The sequence below is a fragment of the Bubalus kerabau genome, chromosome 4 (assembly GCF_029407905.1).
Source record: "Bubalus kerabau isolate K-KA32 ecotype Philippines breed swamp buffalo chromosome 4, PCC_UOA_SB_1v2, whole genome shotgun sequence".
NCBI classification, from domain to species: domain Eukaryota; kingdom Metazoa; phylum Chordata; class Mammalia; order Artiodactyla; family Bovidae; genus Bubalus; species Bubalus kerabau.
The window spans coordinates 7,919,837-7,938,178 of NC_073627.1; the positions used below are offsets into that span (position 1 = coordinate 7,919,837).

Consider the following 18,342-nt stretch of genomic DNA (forward strand, 5'->3'; position numbering starts at 1 on the left):
ACAGTCCACCTGCCAAGGCAGGAGACACAGGTTCGATCCCTGATCCAGGAAGATTTCCACATGCGGAGCAGCAATTAAGCCAACAGGTCACACCTATTGAGCCCGTGCTCCACAATAGCAGAGGCCAGAGAGAAGCTCGCACACGACAACTAGAGAGTAGCCCCCGTTCACCGCCAACTAGAGAAAGCCTGCACAGCAGTGAAGAACCAGCACAGCCAAAAATAAATTTTTAAAAAGAATGAAAAATACGTTGAGGCGGGACTTCCCTGGTGGTCCAGTGCTTAAGACTCTGCACTTCCACTGCAGTGGGTCCAGGTTCGATCCCTGGTTGGGGAATGGCAAAGACATACATAGAATGCGTACCGTCAAGGAGGGGCCCTGCGAGGGATGCTGCTGACGGGGCTCACGGCACTGCTGGGACCAGCTATTGCTGCCAGAGTGAAGCTGCATTGCTGTGGTTGCTCTGATAACAGGAAGGGACTCATCTCCTCTCTCCCTCCAGCTCCCTCGCACGTCCCTTACAGCAGCTTCTCAGCCCCAGCAGCACCCGGCAGTCTGGGTGAGTTGGGACTGAGAGGAACAACAGCCGGGGCTGCTCAGTATCTATAAACTCACTTCTATGCATATTTGAACTTCATACAAAATGGTAAGAATAACTTTATGCCTCCATGTGACAAGATGCAGCTACTCTTTACACAAAGACAATCTTACCCTCTCCCCTAACATGAAAGTGAAAGTGAAGTCTCTCAGTCGTGTCGGACTCTTTGAGACCCCATGGACTGCAGCCCACCAGGCTCCTCTATCCATGGGATTCTCCAGGCAGTACTGGAGTGGGTTGCCATTTCCTTCTCCAGGGGATCTTCCCAACCCAGGGATCGAACCCAGGTCTCCCATATTGCAGACAGAAGACTTTACTCTCTGAGCCACCAGGGAAGCCACAACTCTCCTTTTGAGGACTTCCCAAGTGGATCAGTGGTAAAGAATCCGCTTGTTAAGCTCTAACATAAAACAGTGCAAACAGTCATTGTTCCAAGGTCTGAGAGACAGTCACATCTATTTCTGGGCTATGTTAATTACCCCTCAAATTAGCTTTGTAGGTTTTGATGGGCAACTCAGATCATATGGTCTCCTGAGTCCCATGATGAGGGAGCAGGGACTGTTTCTCAAAAGGAGAAGAAAGAAAAAAAAGAATTAGTCGCTCTGTCGTGTCCGACTCTTTGTACCCACCAGGCTCCTTGGTCAATGGAATTCTCCAGGCAAGAATACTGGGTGGGTTGCCATGCCCTTCTCCAGAGGATCTTCCTGACCCAGGGATGGAATCCGGGTCTCCCGCATTACAGGCAGACTCTTTGCCACTGATCCACCTGGGAAGCCCTCAAAAGGAGAGTCGCTGTAAAAGGAGTCATGGGTCTATTCCGAAACCCTGGAGTCTGCATGGTGAGTCTCCTGTTGGGACTTGCTGGAGGCTCTATATGGCACTGTTTACAGATCACTTCAGTTCCACTGAATCTGCTCAGTCATGAGCCCAGGTGGCAGGCCAAAGCTAAATTTTTTATAAGAATCATACCATGCAGAAGGATTCTCATCCATGAAGCTTTCCCCTGGAGTGAACTGTTACTCTGTGACGTCAGTTTAATTCTATACAATGCAATTAAATTGTTTTTCTATTTCATTATTTCTTAAAAATATTTTCATTAAGATCATGGTTTTCCAAGAGATTCTTAGGGGAAATTTAATTCAGTTTAACCAATTCTAGCTTTTGCCCTCATGAGTCATATTTTTGCCCTTGTGGGCTTGCCTTTGTGCCTTTATGTCCTCTCTGTTTATTTTCCCCAAGTCAGAAGTCACATTTGGCAGCTCAGAAATCTGATGGCCCAATGGTTAATAATCCACCTTCCGACGCAGGTGACATGGGTTTGATCCCTGTTCGGGGAACTAAGATCCCACATGTCACAGAGCAACTAAGCCCACCCACCACAACTAGAGGATGTGTGCTGCAGTAAAAGAGCCCGGGCGTCACAACTAAGATCTGACAGCCAAATAAATATTTTTTTAAAAATCTAAGTCTCATATCTAAATTTGAGTATTTTTAACCGGTTAGTTTTCTGTTATTTCTAGCAAAACACATAAAGTGGACAGAAGACTAATACTTCGTTTTTCTCAGCTTTCTTGTAAGAAAATTGTGAGCAAGCTCCCTTGGGTAATCTCGGATGGCTTTATGTCTCAACTTGGGCTATTGCTCCTACTCACATTTCATTCTAATAGGCTCCACACACGCACTGTCTACACAGTTGGCAAAACACCCTCAAAATATGCCCTCCTTTGTGCAATTATGATAGATAGCCGACAAGCACTTATTGGAGAGGGGAGGGGGTTTGGAAGACGCCGCAGAGTTCTTGAATGAGACCCTGAAGTTGGAGAAGGGTGTAGTTGGCAGGTGCAGAAGGGACGTAGTGCCCAGCTCTCGCTTCTATCAGGGCTCCAGCAAACGTCCACTTCTTTGCTGCCTTGTGCTGTGCGGCCACTCTGTGCCTGGAAATGTGCTGTGCTGGGCTTAGTCGTTCAGTCGTGTCTGACTCTTTGCAACCTCGTGGACTGTAGCCTGCCAGGCTCCTCTATCCATGGGGATTCTCCAGGCAAGAATTCTGGAATGGGTAGCCTATCCCTTCTCCAGGGGATCTTCCCGACCCAGGAATCCAACCGGAAGCACTGACAACAAAAGCTGAGTCCTGGAGTCCTACTGCTTGAGTGGGAGAGGGGAATTCTGGAGGCAGAGAGGAAACAGCCAAGCAGCTAGCTGCCTAGTGGCCAAGGGAGTATTCATCGGAACCTGGGTAGAGGCAGAGGGGTAGCGATGCTGAGCTGTAATCAAGGTCCTCGGAGATACTTAAAGGCAGCCTCATATTCAAGAATCCCTACAGGCACTTTGTAATCCAGTGGTTAAGAATCTGCCTTGCAATGCAGGGAACTCGGGTTCCATCCCTGATAGGAAACTAAGATTTCCCTGGTTGGGGAACTAAGTTGCATGTTGCAACTACTAACACCCGAGTGCCACAACTAGAGAGTCTGCACCGCAGCGAAAGATCCCATGTGCCACAACTAAGACCCAAGGCAGCCGAATAAAAGAAGCCCTACAAATCCTAAGGAGGATACATAAGAACACACATCCAACTCCAGGAGATAGTGAAGGACAGGGAAGCCTGGCGTGCTGCAGTCCACGGGGTCACAAAGAGCGGAACACAACTTAGCAACTGAACAACAGCATAGAAATAACAGAATGAAATGAAAACAAATTTGGAGAAAATCTTACAAGTCACCAGAAGCGGGGAAAAAGGTTACCCTTCAAAGAAGCGGCAATAAGACTGACAGTCAACTTCTCAACAGAAAAATATAAACCAGAAGACAGTGGAAGGGACTTCCCTGGCAGCCCAGTGGTTAGGACTCCATGCTTCCAATGCAGTGGGGAAAGGTTTGATCCCTGGTGGAGGAACTAAGGTCCCATATTCTGTGCAGCATGGCCAAAAAATAAGTAACAATAAAAATATATTTTTTTAAAAGACAGTGGAATTAAATCTCCAAAATACTAAAAAGAAAGCTGCCAATGTAGAATTACAAGTGAAGATATTCTTCAGAAGTAAAGATGAGGACTTCACTGGTCCAGTGGCTAAGACGCTCCCAAGGCAGAGGGCCCAGTTTCAATCCCTGGTCAGGGAACTAGATCCCACAGGCCATAACTAAGACCTGGAGCAGTCAAATAAATATGAATTTTTTTTTTTTTAAAGAGTAACATATTGGGACTTCCCTGGTGGTCCAGTGATTTAAGACTCAGTGCTTCCACTGCAGGGGACACAGGCTCCATGTTGGCCGGGGAACTAAGATCCTGCATGCTGCATGGTGAGGCCCAAAAACAGAAAGAGCGACGTACTGCAAACTCTTCAGGGCACGTATCCTGCTGGGTGAGAAGGCTGGGGAAACAAACACTGAACAAGAAGCTGTCGCAGTGATGAGACTCTCTCCTAAGCTTCAGCCATCTTTTCCTTCTGAGGGTCAGAACCACAGTGGAAAGAACAATCTTGAGCATCACCAGTCGGATAATGTTTGGCTCACTCAACTTCAAACCAGGAATGAGCCTTGAGATCTCTTCTACAACAACCCTGTGGATTCACCAGAGAACCAAGGTCCCAAGAGATGAAACAACTTGCCCAAGATCTCACGGCCACTTAGTTGCCACTTTCCTTCTCTGCTTAGTAAACTGAGTCCCCCACGTCCACTGCAGGGGGCCCTGGGTGCAGCAGCGACTCTGTCTCCTGGGATGAAGGTTCCGGAGCAAAGAATATCCTGGGAGGGGCAGGACCCCTCACCACTGCAGCATGTCCGGTGGCACCTCTTTCTTTTTTTCTGAAGTAAATTTTCCTGGAAAATATTAAAAGAAAAGTTGATTTCCATGTGCACATTTGCGTGTGTGCTAAGTCGCTTCAGTTGCGTCCTACTCTTTGCGACCCCATGGGCTGTAACCCGCCAGGCTCCTCTGTTCATGGGATTCTCCAGGCAAGAGTACTGGAGTGGCCAGCTGTTCCCTTCTCCAGGGGATCTTCCCAACCCAGGGATCCAACTCAAGTCTCCTATGTCTCCTGCATTGGCAGGCGGGTTCTTGACCACTAGTGCCACTGAGAAGCCTTTCCAGGTACTACCCTGTCCTTCCCCACACACACACACACACACAAAAGCATTATTCAAACTCTAGGAGGCATTTGCAGTCAATTTCTATGATGATGAAAAGCTTTAAAAGTCCTTATAGTCCTATAAAGACATTCAGGAAGAAACATGTTTCATGCTGGTTTTCTTTTAAAACTAAAGACTAGATGAATATATATGGTTAACAGGCACACAACATTGTTAGTAATCAACTGTAAGATGTATTTTTTTTAATTAGCTGAAATACCATGTTTTACTATTGACTTATCTTCACGCCTTCCTTTCTTGAGTCTGTTTTGCTCTGCTGACATCACAAGCAGAAGGCTGGGGCTGGTCATGCTTGAATTGTGACATCAGGAGCAAAACTGTGGGCAGTCTCAAGGAGGGGGTCCAACGCGATAGGGGGACCACAGAACAGTAGCCAAAGGGAAAGGTGAGAAGGTGGTCGTCCAATCCCGGGGGATGTAAAGGGGTGGGGTTGGGGCGCACTGGGCTGGGAGTCCTCCCAGTAGCTGGTGACCTGGGGCCTCGCGCCCCCCACCCCAACGCAGGCCTAAGCACCCAAGTGTTCTCTTCCCTCCATCCACAGGGCAGCAAGCCTCTGGCTCTCCTTGACATGCAGAGAGTTTCGCGTAAGTACTTGTGCGCTGACCTTTCTCCCAAAGGGCCAGGGAAGCGGCTCGTTTCCCTTGTTGCCATGTGACTTCTTCCTGCCTATCCACCTTCTTGTCCAAGATTTGTTCCAGGAATTCGGGCAGGGACAAAAACACAAGCCTCAGTTTATGCCCCTGTGTGGGTACAGTCCCAGTACCCCGTGGGCAGACCAGCTGTTTCCAACAGAAGAAAAGGGGTCCCCCTCAAAGGCCCCTCAACTCCTGCCCTGGCTTCAACCTGGCTTTGCCCCGTCTTCCCAGGGCCAGTCCAGGACCAAGCCCCAGCCCTGCAGCCCACTGCCAAGCTCTCAGGAGCTCCCCAAGGCCAGTTCCTGATGAATGACAGCAGTCTCTGCACGCTGGAGGACCAAGTCCTCTGTCCCGTTTGCCTGGAGGTGTTCCGCAACCCGGTCACCACCGCCTGCGGGCACAACTTCTGCATGAGCTGCCTCCAGGGTTTCTGGGACTACCAGGCCACCATGGGCGAGCCCCTCTACTGCCCCCAGTGCCGGGAGAGCTTCCCCACACGGCCTCGCCTCTGCAAGAATGTCATCCTGGAGGAGATGGTGACCTGTTTCACCCAGGCCAAGGGCCAGACCTTGGGGTCCTCACGGAGCCTGGCCGGGCCCAGGGACGTGCCCTGCGACTTCTGTGCCCCCGAGAAGCTCAAGTCCATCAAGTCGTGCCTGCAGTGCATGGCCTCCCTGTGCGAGAAGCACCTGCGCAGCCACTTAGAGGACCAGGTGTTCCATGGGCACCAGCTGCTGGAGCCCGTGTGGGACCTCAAGAGCCGGCTGTGCCGCAAGCACCGCAAGCTCCGGCGGCTGTACTGCCGCACCGAGGGCTGCTGCGTGTGCGGGGCCTGCCTGCTGGAGGAGCACAAGAACCACGACACCATCCCACTGGAGGAGGAGCGCGCGCGCAAGGAGGTGGGGGGAAGGGGGGAGCGGATGGATGGGGGAGTGGGGTGGTGGGATGGGGGAGGGGAGGGGGAGGGGGAAGTGGGTGGATGGGGGGAGGGAAAGGGAGGGGAGGGGGAGGGTAGATGGTTGATGGGGGAGGGTAGATGGTTGATGGGGAGGGGAGGGAGGGGGGAGGGGAGGGGAGAAGGTGGATGGGGGAGGGGAGGAGGTGGATGGGGAGGGGAGGGAAGAGGGTGGATGGCGGAGGGGAGGGGCGGGGAGGGGAGGCCGAGGAGCAAGAGGACTCTGTTCCAGGCACACCTTTCCAGGAAGGAAAGGACTGTAGCCATTAAAGTGTCCTTAGTCTCTCAGTCATGTCTGACACTCTGCAACCGCATAGACTGTAGCCTGCCATGCTCCTCTGTCCGTGGGGTTCTCCAGGCAAGAATACTGGAGTGGGTTGCCATTTCCTTCTCCAGCCATTAAAATGATGCTCAGAATTCCCTGGTAGCTCAGTCGGTAAAAAAAAAAAAAAATCTGCCTGCAGTGCAGGAGACCTGGATTCGATTCCTGGGTCAGGCAGATCCCCTGGAGAACGAAATGACAACCCACTCCAGTACTCTTGCCTGGAAAATCCCACGGACAGAGAAGCCTGGCAGGCTACAGTCCATGGGGTCGCAAAGAGCTGGACACCACTTGCCGACTAAACCACCCAAAGTGATGCTCACGAGGGTCCTGGCAAGACATGACAAAGTGCTATCAGATTGATTGAATAAGGATCCAGGGACTTCCCTGGTGGTCCAGTGGTTAAGACTCTGCTTCCACTTAGGGGAATATGGGTTTATCCGTGGTTGGGGAAGATCCCTCATGCCGTGCACTGCAATCAAAAAAAAAAAAATTAATAAAATGGTTAGTTCTTTATTTTAAAAAAAAAAGGACCCAAAGTTATTTGTGATGAATCCTATTTAAAAAAATTTTTGCACAGAAAAAGGAATGGCTGAAAGGTAACATATCAAAATACAAACAGGTTGGGTGAATCCCTTCCTTTTTTTCTATTTTCAAATTATGTTTTCTCCATTTGGATTTCTTTCTTCGATGGAGTGCTTATATTTGAAACATTCTATCAAGCATATTCTGCTGCTGCTGCTAAGTCACTTCAGTCATGTCCGACTCTGTGCGACCCCATAGATGGCAGCCCACCAGGCTCCCCGTTCCTGGGATTCTCCAGGCAAGAACACTGGAGTGGGTTGCCATTTCCTTCTCCAATGCATGAAAGTGAAAAGTGAAAGTGAAGTCACTCAGTCGTGTCCGACTCTCAGCGACCCCATGGACGGTAGCCTACCAGGCTCCTCCGTCCATGGGATTTTCCAGGCAAAAGTACTGGAGTGGGGTGCCATTGCCTTCTCCGGAAGCATATTCTAGAACTGTGCTATTCCAACGTAGCCACCTGCAAGAAAGAAGCTTGGGCCAGAATGTAAGCCAACTCACCACACTGTTGAGTTCAGCTGACACTTTTTTCACAGCAGGACCTTCTCAACAAAGGGAGAAATGTGTTGATTTACAGCCTGGCACAAGCTTCTTCTTTTGCTGTGGGTCAGCAACAGTTCACAGGCAGGTACCTGGAATCCCACTGTCCCACAGTAGATTGTGAATCATGACAGTGCCCGCCCCTGGGATGTGCTTGTGCTCAGTCGCTCAGTCCTATCTGACTCTCTTTGTAGCCTGTCAGACTCTGTCCTTGAAATTTTTCAGACAAGAATACTGGAGTGGGTTGCCATTTCCTCCTCCAAGGGATTTTCCCGACCCAGGGATCAAACCCAAGTCTCCTGAATGTCTCCCTGTGCAGATTCTTTACCACTGAGCCTCTGGGGTAGCTGAGGCTTATGTGGAAGGACTTGGGGACACAGTTCTGCCTGGACCTGGCGGCACTGACCCAGGGAGCCAAGGGCTCCGCATCTGATCGACCCCTGCTCACCCCACTGCCCCCCTCCAAGGCTTCTCAAATCACTGAACCCCTCCATAGCTGCTGCTTGTGATCTGAACCCTATGGTCATCAGCTGTCAGAAGCAGAGAAACTGATTCCTAAGAATGGGGAGTCTCAGGGAATGAGAGAACAGGAGCAGAGTGGCCCCGAGGGACTTCCTTGGCGGTCCAGTGGTTAGGACTCTGCACTTCCATTTCAGGGGGCATAGGTTCAATCCCTAGTTGGGGAACTAAGATCCTACATGCCTCATAGCCAAAAAAAATAGAGCGGTGTCCCTGGGTCATCTACCCTTCAGCCCTACCCATCCTCATTCTCATTTAGACCTCTTAAGAACATGAGGTGGGACTTCCCTGGTGGTCCAGTGGTTAAGAATTTGCCCAGCAATGCAGGGGACACAGGTTCAATCCCTGGTTGGGGAACGAAGGTCCCACACGCCACAGCTGGAGAGTCCATGTACCGAAAGGAGAGATCTATGTGCTGCAGCTAACAGCTGATGCAGCTAAATAAGGGTTGGTTTTTTTTTAACTGAACAGTGCGTTTCTTCTGAGCTCTGACGTGGGACTGCCCACAGAGGGCTTCTGCTAAGGCACCTCTCTGAATCACCGGCCCACTCCTCTTCCACCTCACCCTCTCACCTCAGGTCGAGGTTCGGAAGGTCCAGGCCAACGTGGAGAACCAGATGTTGATCATCACCTCCGACAGCCAAAAGCACCGGGGCCAGGTGGCTTTTCTCTCGGTAAGCTTGGCCCATCACCACCTCCGGCCCAGGCTTCCCCAGTGCCCTGCTTCAGGCTGAGGGGGCCTCTCAAGGGCTTGGAGTGGATGGTGTGGGGCCAGGCAAACAGAGGTGATGCCTCGGCCAGCTCTGGGCCCTGACAAGTAGGGTAAGGAGGTGGGGCTCAAAGACACCTCTCTGTCCCCCCGCCCCTGCCCCCAGAAATTGATCCAGACGACTCGGGACGAGGTGAACGCCTGCTTCTCAGAGATCATCCAGGATATCAAACAGATGCAGATGAAAGTGCTGGATTTCGTGGAGAAAGAGGAGGCTGCCGCCCTGGGGAAGCTGGGCGGCTCCATCCAGCAGAGTCACAACCGGCTCCTGAAGCTGGAGGGGGACAGCATCTGGCTCCGCAGCCTGCTTGCCAACCGCAGCGACCAGCAGTTTCTGCAGGCAAGGCCCCTCCCTACCCCCACCGCCCAGGCCCATCGCAACGTCCACTGGGCTGCAGGGGCTTTGACAGCCCTAACTCAGATGTCTGAAAAGCCAGGAGGAGGGGAGCAAGCTGTCTGGGTTTGAACATGGGCAGCTTTCCTGCCTGCCTCCTGGTTCTGGGGAACCGCTAAGCCCCGGGCCCCTGCTTGGGGCCTGGCTAACAAGTGGTACTGCCAGCCCCTCCCTGCCTGCAGGAGTTGCCCAGGCTGAAGCACTTCCCTGCCTGCGTGGAGCCCCTGATGGGCACCAACTGCGAGGAGAAGCAGAGCTTCCTCCAGCTGCCAGAGACCTTGGCGGAGCTCCGGACCCGACTGGTGGACATGGGTCTCAGCTTCATCAACCAGCTCCTCCTGAAGGGTTAGTTAGAACCTGCTTGCCTGGGGCGACTGGAGACCCACCTGCCTTCTGGGGATGGGCTGCCACAAGGGCAGCAGTTGGGATTCTGCACACTTGTAAGAGAGCCCGGCCTGTCTGTGTGCGCCTTCTCCAGGTGACTCAACCTCCTGGAAGCCCATGCCTCTCTCTGGAAGGACACTGGGCTGTGAAAGTGTCCTCAGCAAAGCCCCCATCTTCCCCAGGCATTAAGATGAACTCCTATGAGGTGCTGCCCCCGGATGTGGACAGGAAAATACTTCTCAAGTGTGAGTCCTCAGTCCTGGGGTCCAGCCCCAGGGGTGGGAAGGAAAGGAACCAGGGCCCTTGGTTGCCCAGCCGACCCAGCCCCACCTCCATTCAGGTCAAGGCTCCAGAAAGATGCCAGATCTCTCCTGCCCTGACCTTGTACTCTGGACTAGAGACCTCAGAAGGCCTGTGATTCCACGGCCCTGAGAGGAAGGGGAGAAGGCTGTCCTGTCCCACGCCCATGGGTGGCAGGGCCTCGACCAACACCCAGAGGCCGGTTCTGCAGCCCTCTGTGGCCCTGATGTGGCTCAGCCTCTGCCCTCAGCTGGGTGCCTGCCGACCTCTGCTGGACTTCAGCCAAGCCAGCTTGGATGGCCCTTCTACAGTCAGTCTCCCTTTTCAGTTAATGTCCCTGCAGCCCCTCTCCCAGGCTGGGCGATGGACCAAGTGACTCTCTAAGAAATCATCGGTGATGTCTCTGAGGTCTCCAGGGTCACAGCTGATGAACCCTCTGATGACCCCTTCTGAGCGATCTCCTCCAGGAGCCCCTGACGCTCCCTTAGTCCCACCCAGTCTTGTGTCCTGCACTAACTGAAAAGGGGATCCTGTTAGGGTTTGGTGGGGGAGGGCAGATAGGGGGACTCTTGGTTGTCCAGCTCTCTAGGAAGGCAGGCCTTTGGACAGCGCCCAGCCAGACAGTGTCCACCCCTGCGGGCTGGAGTTGAAGACTTAGAGAGGGGAATGGAGGGGCCACTCTTGGGAGCTGGGGGTGGAAGCACTTGGTGACTTTTGTGCCAAAGCTGTGAGCTTCAGCCCTCCCCTCTCCAGACCTCCAGCGCTCTGCCCCCCGGGCCTGCGGACCCTAGCTCCTTTCCCATACCCCCTCGGCCCAGGTTACTGCAACCTGAACTTCGACCCCACCACGGCCAGCGAGGAGCTCTTCCTGTTCAAGGAGACCCACTCGGTGCTGAACCTGGGCATCCTCCTGGAGCCCTTCGCGGCAGGCGGCCCCTTCCCGGGCTTCAAACAGTGGCCGCAGGTGCTGTGCTCGCGGGGCCTGGCCGAGGGCCGCCACTACTGGGAGGCCGACGTGTCCAACTCGTGGGTGTGCCTGGGTGTCACCTACCGCCGCAGCCCCCCGCTCGGCGGCCGCCCGGGCCGCAACATCGTCTATCTGCTGGGCCGCAACCCCTACTCGTGGTGCCTGGAGTGGGACTCGCTCAAGTTCTCCGTGTGGCACAACAACACGCAGACGGTGCTGCACGGCGGCTACCACCGCACGCTCGGCGTGTTGCTCGACTGCGCGGCGGGTTGCCTCTCCTTCTACGGCGTGGCGGGCGGCGTGAGCCTCCTCTACCGCTTCCTCGCCTCCTTCCTGGAGCCGCTCTACCCCGCCGTCATGGTCAGCAGCGGCGCCTCGGTCACGCTCAAGCAGCGCCCCTCCGAGGCCTAGGCCAATAAAGCTGGACTCGAGCGCTGGCTGCGCCCGCGGGGAGGGGCGCGCCGGGGAAGGGGGCTGGCCCCGCGGGGTCCCCTGGCCCGGGGTGGAGGGGCGGGGGGCGAACCCGCCTCCCGACTCGCTGCCTGGACTTCATCAGCGACGACCACCCAGGGGTCCCGGGACGTCCTGGGGATCCCCGAAAACAGGCCGATCCTCCTGTCCCCATTGTCACGGGAGAAGGCTGGCGATCCCCCTGGGACTGGGGACAGCCCCGTGGCCTCCAGAGGGGGGCGATTCCTGACCAGGATGCTCGGCCTCCCCCACCCGTGAGCTCCTGAGCCCCTTCGGAGGGTCTCAGGTTGCCCAGGAGTGGGTGGGGCTTGGGCCAGGTGACTCCTCCTCCGCAGGTGGCCAGACGGAGAGCTGGCACCTGACCCGCGGGAGTAGAGGTGTTCTGAGTTACTGGCTTAATTAGAGGCTAGGGAGTTAAGCCGGGGAATCATGACTGTGTCAGACCTCCCTCCCCAAAAGGCTGAGGGCCTCGGTCCAGGCGGGGCTGGGGCCCCCATTCCTCTGCCCAGCAAGAGTTTTTCTCACATGACTGGTGTTTTGCAGCTGAGGAGGATGTGGAACTGAAGCTCTCCGGGTGGGTGGTGCCTGGAAGCTGCTGTCCCCGCCCCCCAGCCTTAAGCCCACCGCACACAGCTCCCCTGGGTAGCACGGCCGGGAAGCCAAGGGGCTTCATTCACATCCAGGTCTCTTCCATCTGACCTGCCCAGCCAAGCCAGACCGTGTGGAAGTCACAGGGAGAGGCTGGGCCCTGCCCTCCGACCACGGCAGCTGTGTGACCGGGGACTTGTTCTCGGCCCCTCCAGGGAAGCGGCCTGGACATTTCCGGCCTCGACCAGTTACTTGTTCCTGTGGCTTCTCTTGCGGGGGGAACCCTGGTAGGGTTAATGATTGGCTCAGAAGAGGAAATGAGACAGTCACGGGGGAGAAAACTCCCTGGGGCAACGTGGTCCAGAAACAGGGTGTGCCTGAATTCCATCCCCGCCTGGCCTGTCGCCAGAGACATCAGTGACCCTTGTTTCTCACTCTGGGGCCTGGCAGGGTGGCCGACTGGCAGGTGGAAGGTGCACTTGGATGGCCTCACAGAGCGGGGCACCCTTTGGCTGCTCTGACCCTGGGTTGTGGTTCTGTTCACCTTCCTCCCTGGAGGCTCTGCTCAGCTCCAGTCCAGTAACTTCCATTCCTCACCAGTGCTACTGGTGTGGATGGGTAGAAATGAAACCTAAACCTTTTCCCTTTGGGGGGAAAGCTTGCATGCCAAAGTGCTTAAATCTTGCCTCCCCACTCCCCCAAATCAGCCCATGGACTGAGGTCAGGAAAGGCTGAGGGGGACTTCCCTGGTGGTCCAGTGGCTAAGACTCTGAGCTCCCAATGCAGGGGGCCCAGGTTTGACCCCTGGTTGGGAAACTAGAACCCATGTGCAGCAACTAAAGATTTCGTGACGAAGATCAAAGGTGCTGCAACTAGGGCCCCTTGCAGCCAAATAAAAATTTTTTAAATGCTGAGAAGGTAAAAAGCGTGACCCAAGGAGAGAGCAAGAGCCAGCTGCATGGATACGAGTCCTTCCCCATGGGGGAGCCGATGGAGGGGCCTCCCTCATCAGCTCCTCCAGGCTCTGAAGGAGCCTTCACGTGTGTGATGCTGGAGCCTGATACCCTCAGGCACACGCTGGTGTGAAACCCACATCAAAGGCATGTTACTTGTCCACCTAAACAGTTCCCCAAGTTCGTAAGCCCCGGGGATCCACAATGGTAGTCCTGGTTGCAGGCGGGGGGTGGGGGGCGGGGGGGTCATCAGATGCTCGCCAGTATTTCAGAAAGCCAAACAGCAGGCAGGCCTGCGTGTCAGTGAGGCTCATCAGGAAACCAAAATGTTGGGGTTCTTGGCTCAGCATTTGCCTCCTGGGTGAATATATCATAGCGGGTGATACAAGGTGCAGAATCAGCCAGAGCTCTTCCATAATCCACATGGGTGAGCCCTGGCCTCAGCCTTTCCCCGACCATGAAGAGACCAGGGAAGGCACTGTCCCTAGACTGCCACCCACATTCTTCTCATGCCTTCCTGCTCCTGCCTTAACACAACGAATTTTTTTTTTTTAATGCGAATCCAGACAGACTAATCTTCCCCAAGGGTTATTTCACTTAAAAAATTCCTGTGTCATTTCTCACAAGAAGATTATGTTCCTATATTACTTGGGCAATTTTTAAAATATATTTGCATATTTGGTAAAAGTAATTTTCCTTTTAACAAACACGTAATGCCTACTGCACACCAGGGGCCCTGTTCATAGCAAATGAAATGTTGATGGCAAAACTGAGCTCATTTAATTCTAATAACCCCCACCCTGTGCAGGAGGAAACTGAGGGTAAGAAGTGCCTTGTTCAAGATCATGAAGGTAAATGAATTGCGGAGCCAGATTCAAACCCAGTCAGTCTGCTTTTTCTGTCACTATGCTACACCGCCCCTCCAATGGCACATTCATTGTAGAAAATTTAGGTAATATAGAAACGCAAAAGAAAAAATATTCCGGGGCTTCTCTCTTGGCTTAGTGGTAAAGAATTTGCCTGCCAACACAAGGAACCGGGTTCCATCCCTGGTTGGGAAAACCCCATGTTCCAAGGGACAACTAAGCCATGCACCACAGCTACTGAGCCCAAGCACTCCAGGGCGCGTGAGCCGCAACTATTGAGCCGGATCACACTAGAGACCATGTTCTGCAATAAAAGAATTCACCACAATGAGAAACCCTTGCCCCACAACTAACAGTAAACCCGTCCCCGCCCCGCCCCATCTCCACTACTAGAGAAAGCCCAAGCGCAGCAACAAAGACCCAGCACAGCCAAAGATATATATATATATATATATATATTTTTTTTTTTTTTTAAGAAGATATTCCTACCATAATCCTTACCACCTCCCTGCAGAGATAACCTCTCCTGGAGAATTTCCTTGCAGTCTTCTTTTGTTATAAAGATGTAGATGTTGTAGCTTGAAGACACAACTATCATGCATTTTCCAAAGTTACTTTCAAAACGTAACGTGACATAATATTACATCCTACACATCTGCCCTACAGCTTTGTTTTATCTTTAACTCCTTCCCTGATTCCCTCTAGAGGTGGGTGGCAAGTGGCAGCCCAGCCGAAGTCACAGATGTTGCTTCCTGGATGTTACTGAAAGTCTGACCCAAACTCATGGGGTGGGAGGGTGAGAAAGGATGGAGCTGAAGGATGCTGGTATCAGCAGAGGTTTCCGTCCATCTCGTCATCCCATCGCATGGGTGAGGACAGCAAGAAGCAGGACCAGCTGGCAGGAGCCTCAAGGAATCTTAACTCTTCCCTCCCCCATGAGAGGGTGTGCGCAGACTGGAGGTGGAAGGGAGGGGACGTTTGTGGGAGCCTCTGGCAGAGGCCCTGCCTGTAATGCTGTAGCTACAGGACGGCTGTCAGGAGCATCTCCCCTAAGCCCGCATAAGCACAAACCCTACAGCTCTACAGAGGTAAGCCTGGCTTCCCTCGTGGCTCAATGGTAAAGAATCCACCTGCCAGTGCAGGAGACACAGGTTCGATCCCTGGTCAGGGAAGATCCCAAGAGCTATGGAGCAACTAAGCCCATCCATCACAACTATTGAGCCTGGGCTCTAGAACCTGGGAACCGAAACTACTGAAGCCTGCCAGCTAGAACCCATGCTGCACAAGAGAAGCCACCACACTGCGAAACCCATGCATGACAACAAAGTAGCCCTAGTTCACCGTAACTAGGGGAAAGCCCACGCGGCAACGGAGGCCCAGCACAGTCAAAAATAAATAAAATATAAAAATAAAAAATAAAGAGCTAAACCGTCTCCAGCCTTCCCTGCTGACCCAATCCCATCCCCACTCCCACCTCAGCTCCTTGCCTTGAACATCAGTGTCCAGTGGTTCTCACGGACTGCATCACCAGCCCCCTCTCCATTCTACTCTTCAACTCGACTCACCTACCGCCCTTTGCCCCAGCCATCCCCTCTGCTGGGATCATGTTTCCACCCTCACCTGCTTCCTTATTCTTCCTCCTCATTACTTCTTTTTTTTTTGGCTGAGCCCCACAGCAGGTGGGATCTTAGTTCCCCAATGAGGAAGTCCCTCAAATGAGTCTTAAGGATTAAGGAGGAGAAAGTAACAAGTGATGAGAAGGAGGGACTTCTCTGGTGGTCCAATGGCTAAGACTCTGAACTCCTAATACAGAGGACCCAGGTTCCAACCCTGGTCAATGAACTAGATCCCACATGAGGCAACTAAAAGTCCTGCATTCTGCAGCTAAGACCCAGTGCAGCCAAAAAACAAAAATTCGAGGAGCCACTTTAAAAAAAACTGAACTAAGACATGTTTTGCCCCAGGAAGCCACTCGCAAACCCTCTTCTCCCTAAGCCAGGTGGGCTCTCCCTTCTCCTGCCATCACTTTCTACATGCATCCCTCCTGGCACCCACCTTGTTTCACGTGGGAATTCTCCATCAGACCAGCTGCACGCTGGGTATGTCATGTTGGTCTTTCTTGCTTAGCACATGCCTGCCACATGTGAAAGTGTGAAAGTAACTCAGTTGTGTCTGACTCTTTGCAACCCCGTGGACTGTAGCCCGCCAGACTCCTCTGTCCATGAGATTCTCCAGGCAAGAATACTGGAGTGTATTCCATTCTCCAGGAAATCTTTCTGACCCAGGGATTGAACCTGGGTCTCCTTCATTGCAGGCAGATTCTTTACCATCTGAGCCAGTGCTTAATTGATATTGACCTAAGGACTGAAGGAACACTTCCAGCGGTCAGAGGGTGGAAGGCCACCTTGATCCTTTCCTGGGTCAGGCTGGGCTGGCTGGGTGCAAGTGGCCCAGGAATGGCCGCTCACCTGGTTCCTTCTTCCTTTGCATCCTTTTCTCCCTCCTGAAGCCAGGTCCATGTGCCCACTGCATCCAGATAGATGCAAAGGACCTGTATTCTTCCCTGGTTTCCATCTCGACCTCCCCTCTAGCCTGAAGATTCTTCGAGGCTGAGGGCCTTCCAGCAGGTGTGTGAGGGGAGAGACACAGACCTCTCTGTCCTCTGTTTGATGATCTGTAGGAAGGCATGGATTGAGATATCACTTGTATTTTCTGAAGATTATACAACTCCCAGGGCTTCTCAGACCAGATGGTGCATTTCAGGTAGAGCCAAGACTAGGGTGAAGCCAGTGAGACCCTCACCAGGGCCTCGGCATTTAAGTGCGCACATGTGGGCTCAGTTGCTCAGTCGTGTCCGACTCTTTGCAACCCCATGGACTGTAGCCCGCCAGGTTTCTCTGTCTATGAGATTTTTCCAGCACGAGTATTGGAGTGGGTTCCCATTTCCTTTTCCAGGGGATCTTCCCAACCCAAGGATTGAACCCATGTCTCCTGTATTGGCAGGTGGATTTGTCACAAGAGTGTATGCTCCTCGGTTTTTGTCCCATCACAACAAAGATTTGGAATAACGGACATTAAAGCTCCCTTGGCATGTCACAGCTCTCGGGTCTTGGATAGACCGTGTTATAGCTCTCAGGTCTCGAAAGCACCGTGTTATAGCTCTTAGACAAATCAGTGTTACAGCTCTATTTTATTTAGAAGATAGCAGGAAAACCCAACTTTGAGGCGTAAGGGCACATCGATCCAAAGACGCGAAGAGAAGAGCACCCCAGCACGTGGGAGAGAGCTTTGACTCCTCTTTGCATAAGTTTTTCTCTCCCTGGGCCTGTCCTGTGTAAACTGGGCCAGCCAGGAGTGCTGTTTGTTCTACCTGAGGTCCTCACTCGCGTCCTCGGACCTTCCTTTGTTCTATTTTCGCGGGCTTTTCCCTTCCGTGTCTTTCAGCCACCGCCATTCTGGACTCCTTTTCCCTATTCTACCTACCTAACAGATTCTTTACCACTGAGCCACTTGGGAATCCTTCAGGATTTAAGGGGAGGAGGCAAAAAACTCAGGAAACAAGATAAATAATATTTAAGGCAATATTTCACCAAATCAAAATTAATGCAAAAATCTATGATGGACAGAATATCAAATTTGTAAATAAAGACTCATCTTTTGGGAATTCCCTAGCAGTCTAGTGGTTAGGACTCTGCTCTTTCACTGCCAAAGAACAGGTTCAGTCTCTGATAAGGGAACTAGGATCCTGCAAGCTGGGCAGCATGGCCTAGAAGAAGGAAAAGGACGCATTTCTAATGACCTGACCCATTGCTTGTACTACCTGCCACATACCGCTTGCACTAGTCCCAGCCCTGATTCCAACAAAATTTTACTCATGAAACCATTGGCCACTCCATTGGTACTTTTTTTTTTTTTAAAGGCTGCTCTGTGTGGCATACGAGATCTTAGTTCCCTGACCAGTGATCGAACTCATTGCTGCATTGAGAGCTTGGAGTCTTAACCACTGGACCACCAGGCAAGTCCCCACTGGCCATACATTATTGGTCTGATTTTCTAAAAATATTACCTTTAAATTATTACTAGATTATAATGTATGTATTTTAAGAATTATTTTTGTATTTATATTTTTGGCTGTGCTGGGGCTTCGTTGCTGCACACAGGCTTTCTCTAGTTGCAGCGAGCAGGGGGCTACTCTCTAGATTCCGTGCACGGGCTTCTCATTGAGACGGCTTCTCCTGGTGCTCAGCGGAGACTCGGGCTTAGCTGCCCTGCAGCATGTGGGATCTTCCCGGTCCAGGGGTCGAACCTGTTTCCCCTGCGTTGGCAAGCAGATTCTTAACCACTGGATCACCAG

General features: G+C 52.6%; 1 protein-coding gene and 1 non-coding gene across 2 annotated transcripts; both read left to right on the plus strand.

Moving 5' to 3' along the window:
* Positions 1 to 263: 263 nt before the first annotated feature.
* TRNAG-UCC (transfer RNA glycine (anticodon UCC)) lies at positions 264 to 336 on the plus strand. The gene has a single exon. It is a non-coding gene; the product is annotated as a tRNA-Gly (tRNA).
* A 3,548-nt stretch (positions 337 to 3,884) lies between these two features.
* On the plus strand, positions 3,885 to 11,521 carry LOC129650777 (E3 ubiquitin-protein ligase TRIM47-like). The gene is made up of 8 exons (XM_055579583.1): positions 3,885 to 3,956; positions 5,285 to 5,327; positions 5,610 to 6,277; positions 8,875 to 8,970; positions 9,172 to 9,405; positions 9,642 to 9,804; positions 10,026 to 10,088; positions 10,962 to 11,521. Exons 1-8 carry the CDS (start codon positions 3,885 to 3,887, stop codon positions 11,519 to 11,521), a joined length of 1,899 nt encoding a protein of 632 aa, XP_055435558.1.
* Positions 11,522 to 18,342: the final 6,821 nt, after the last annotated feature.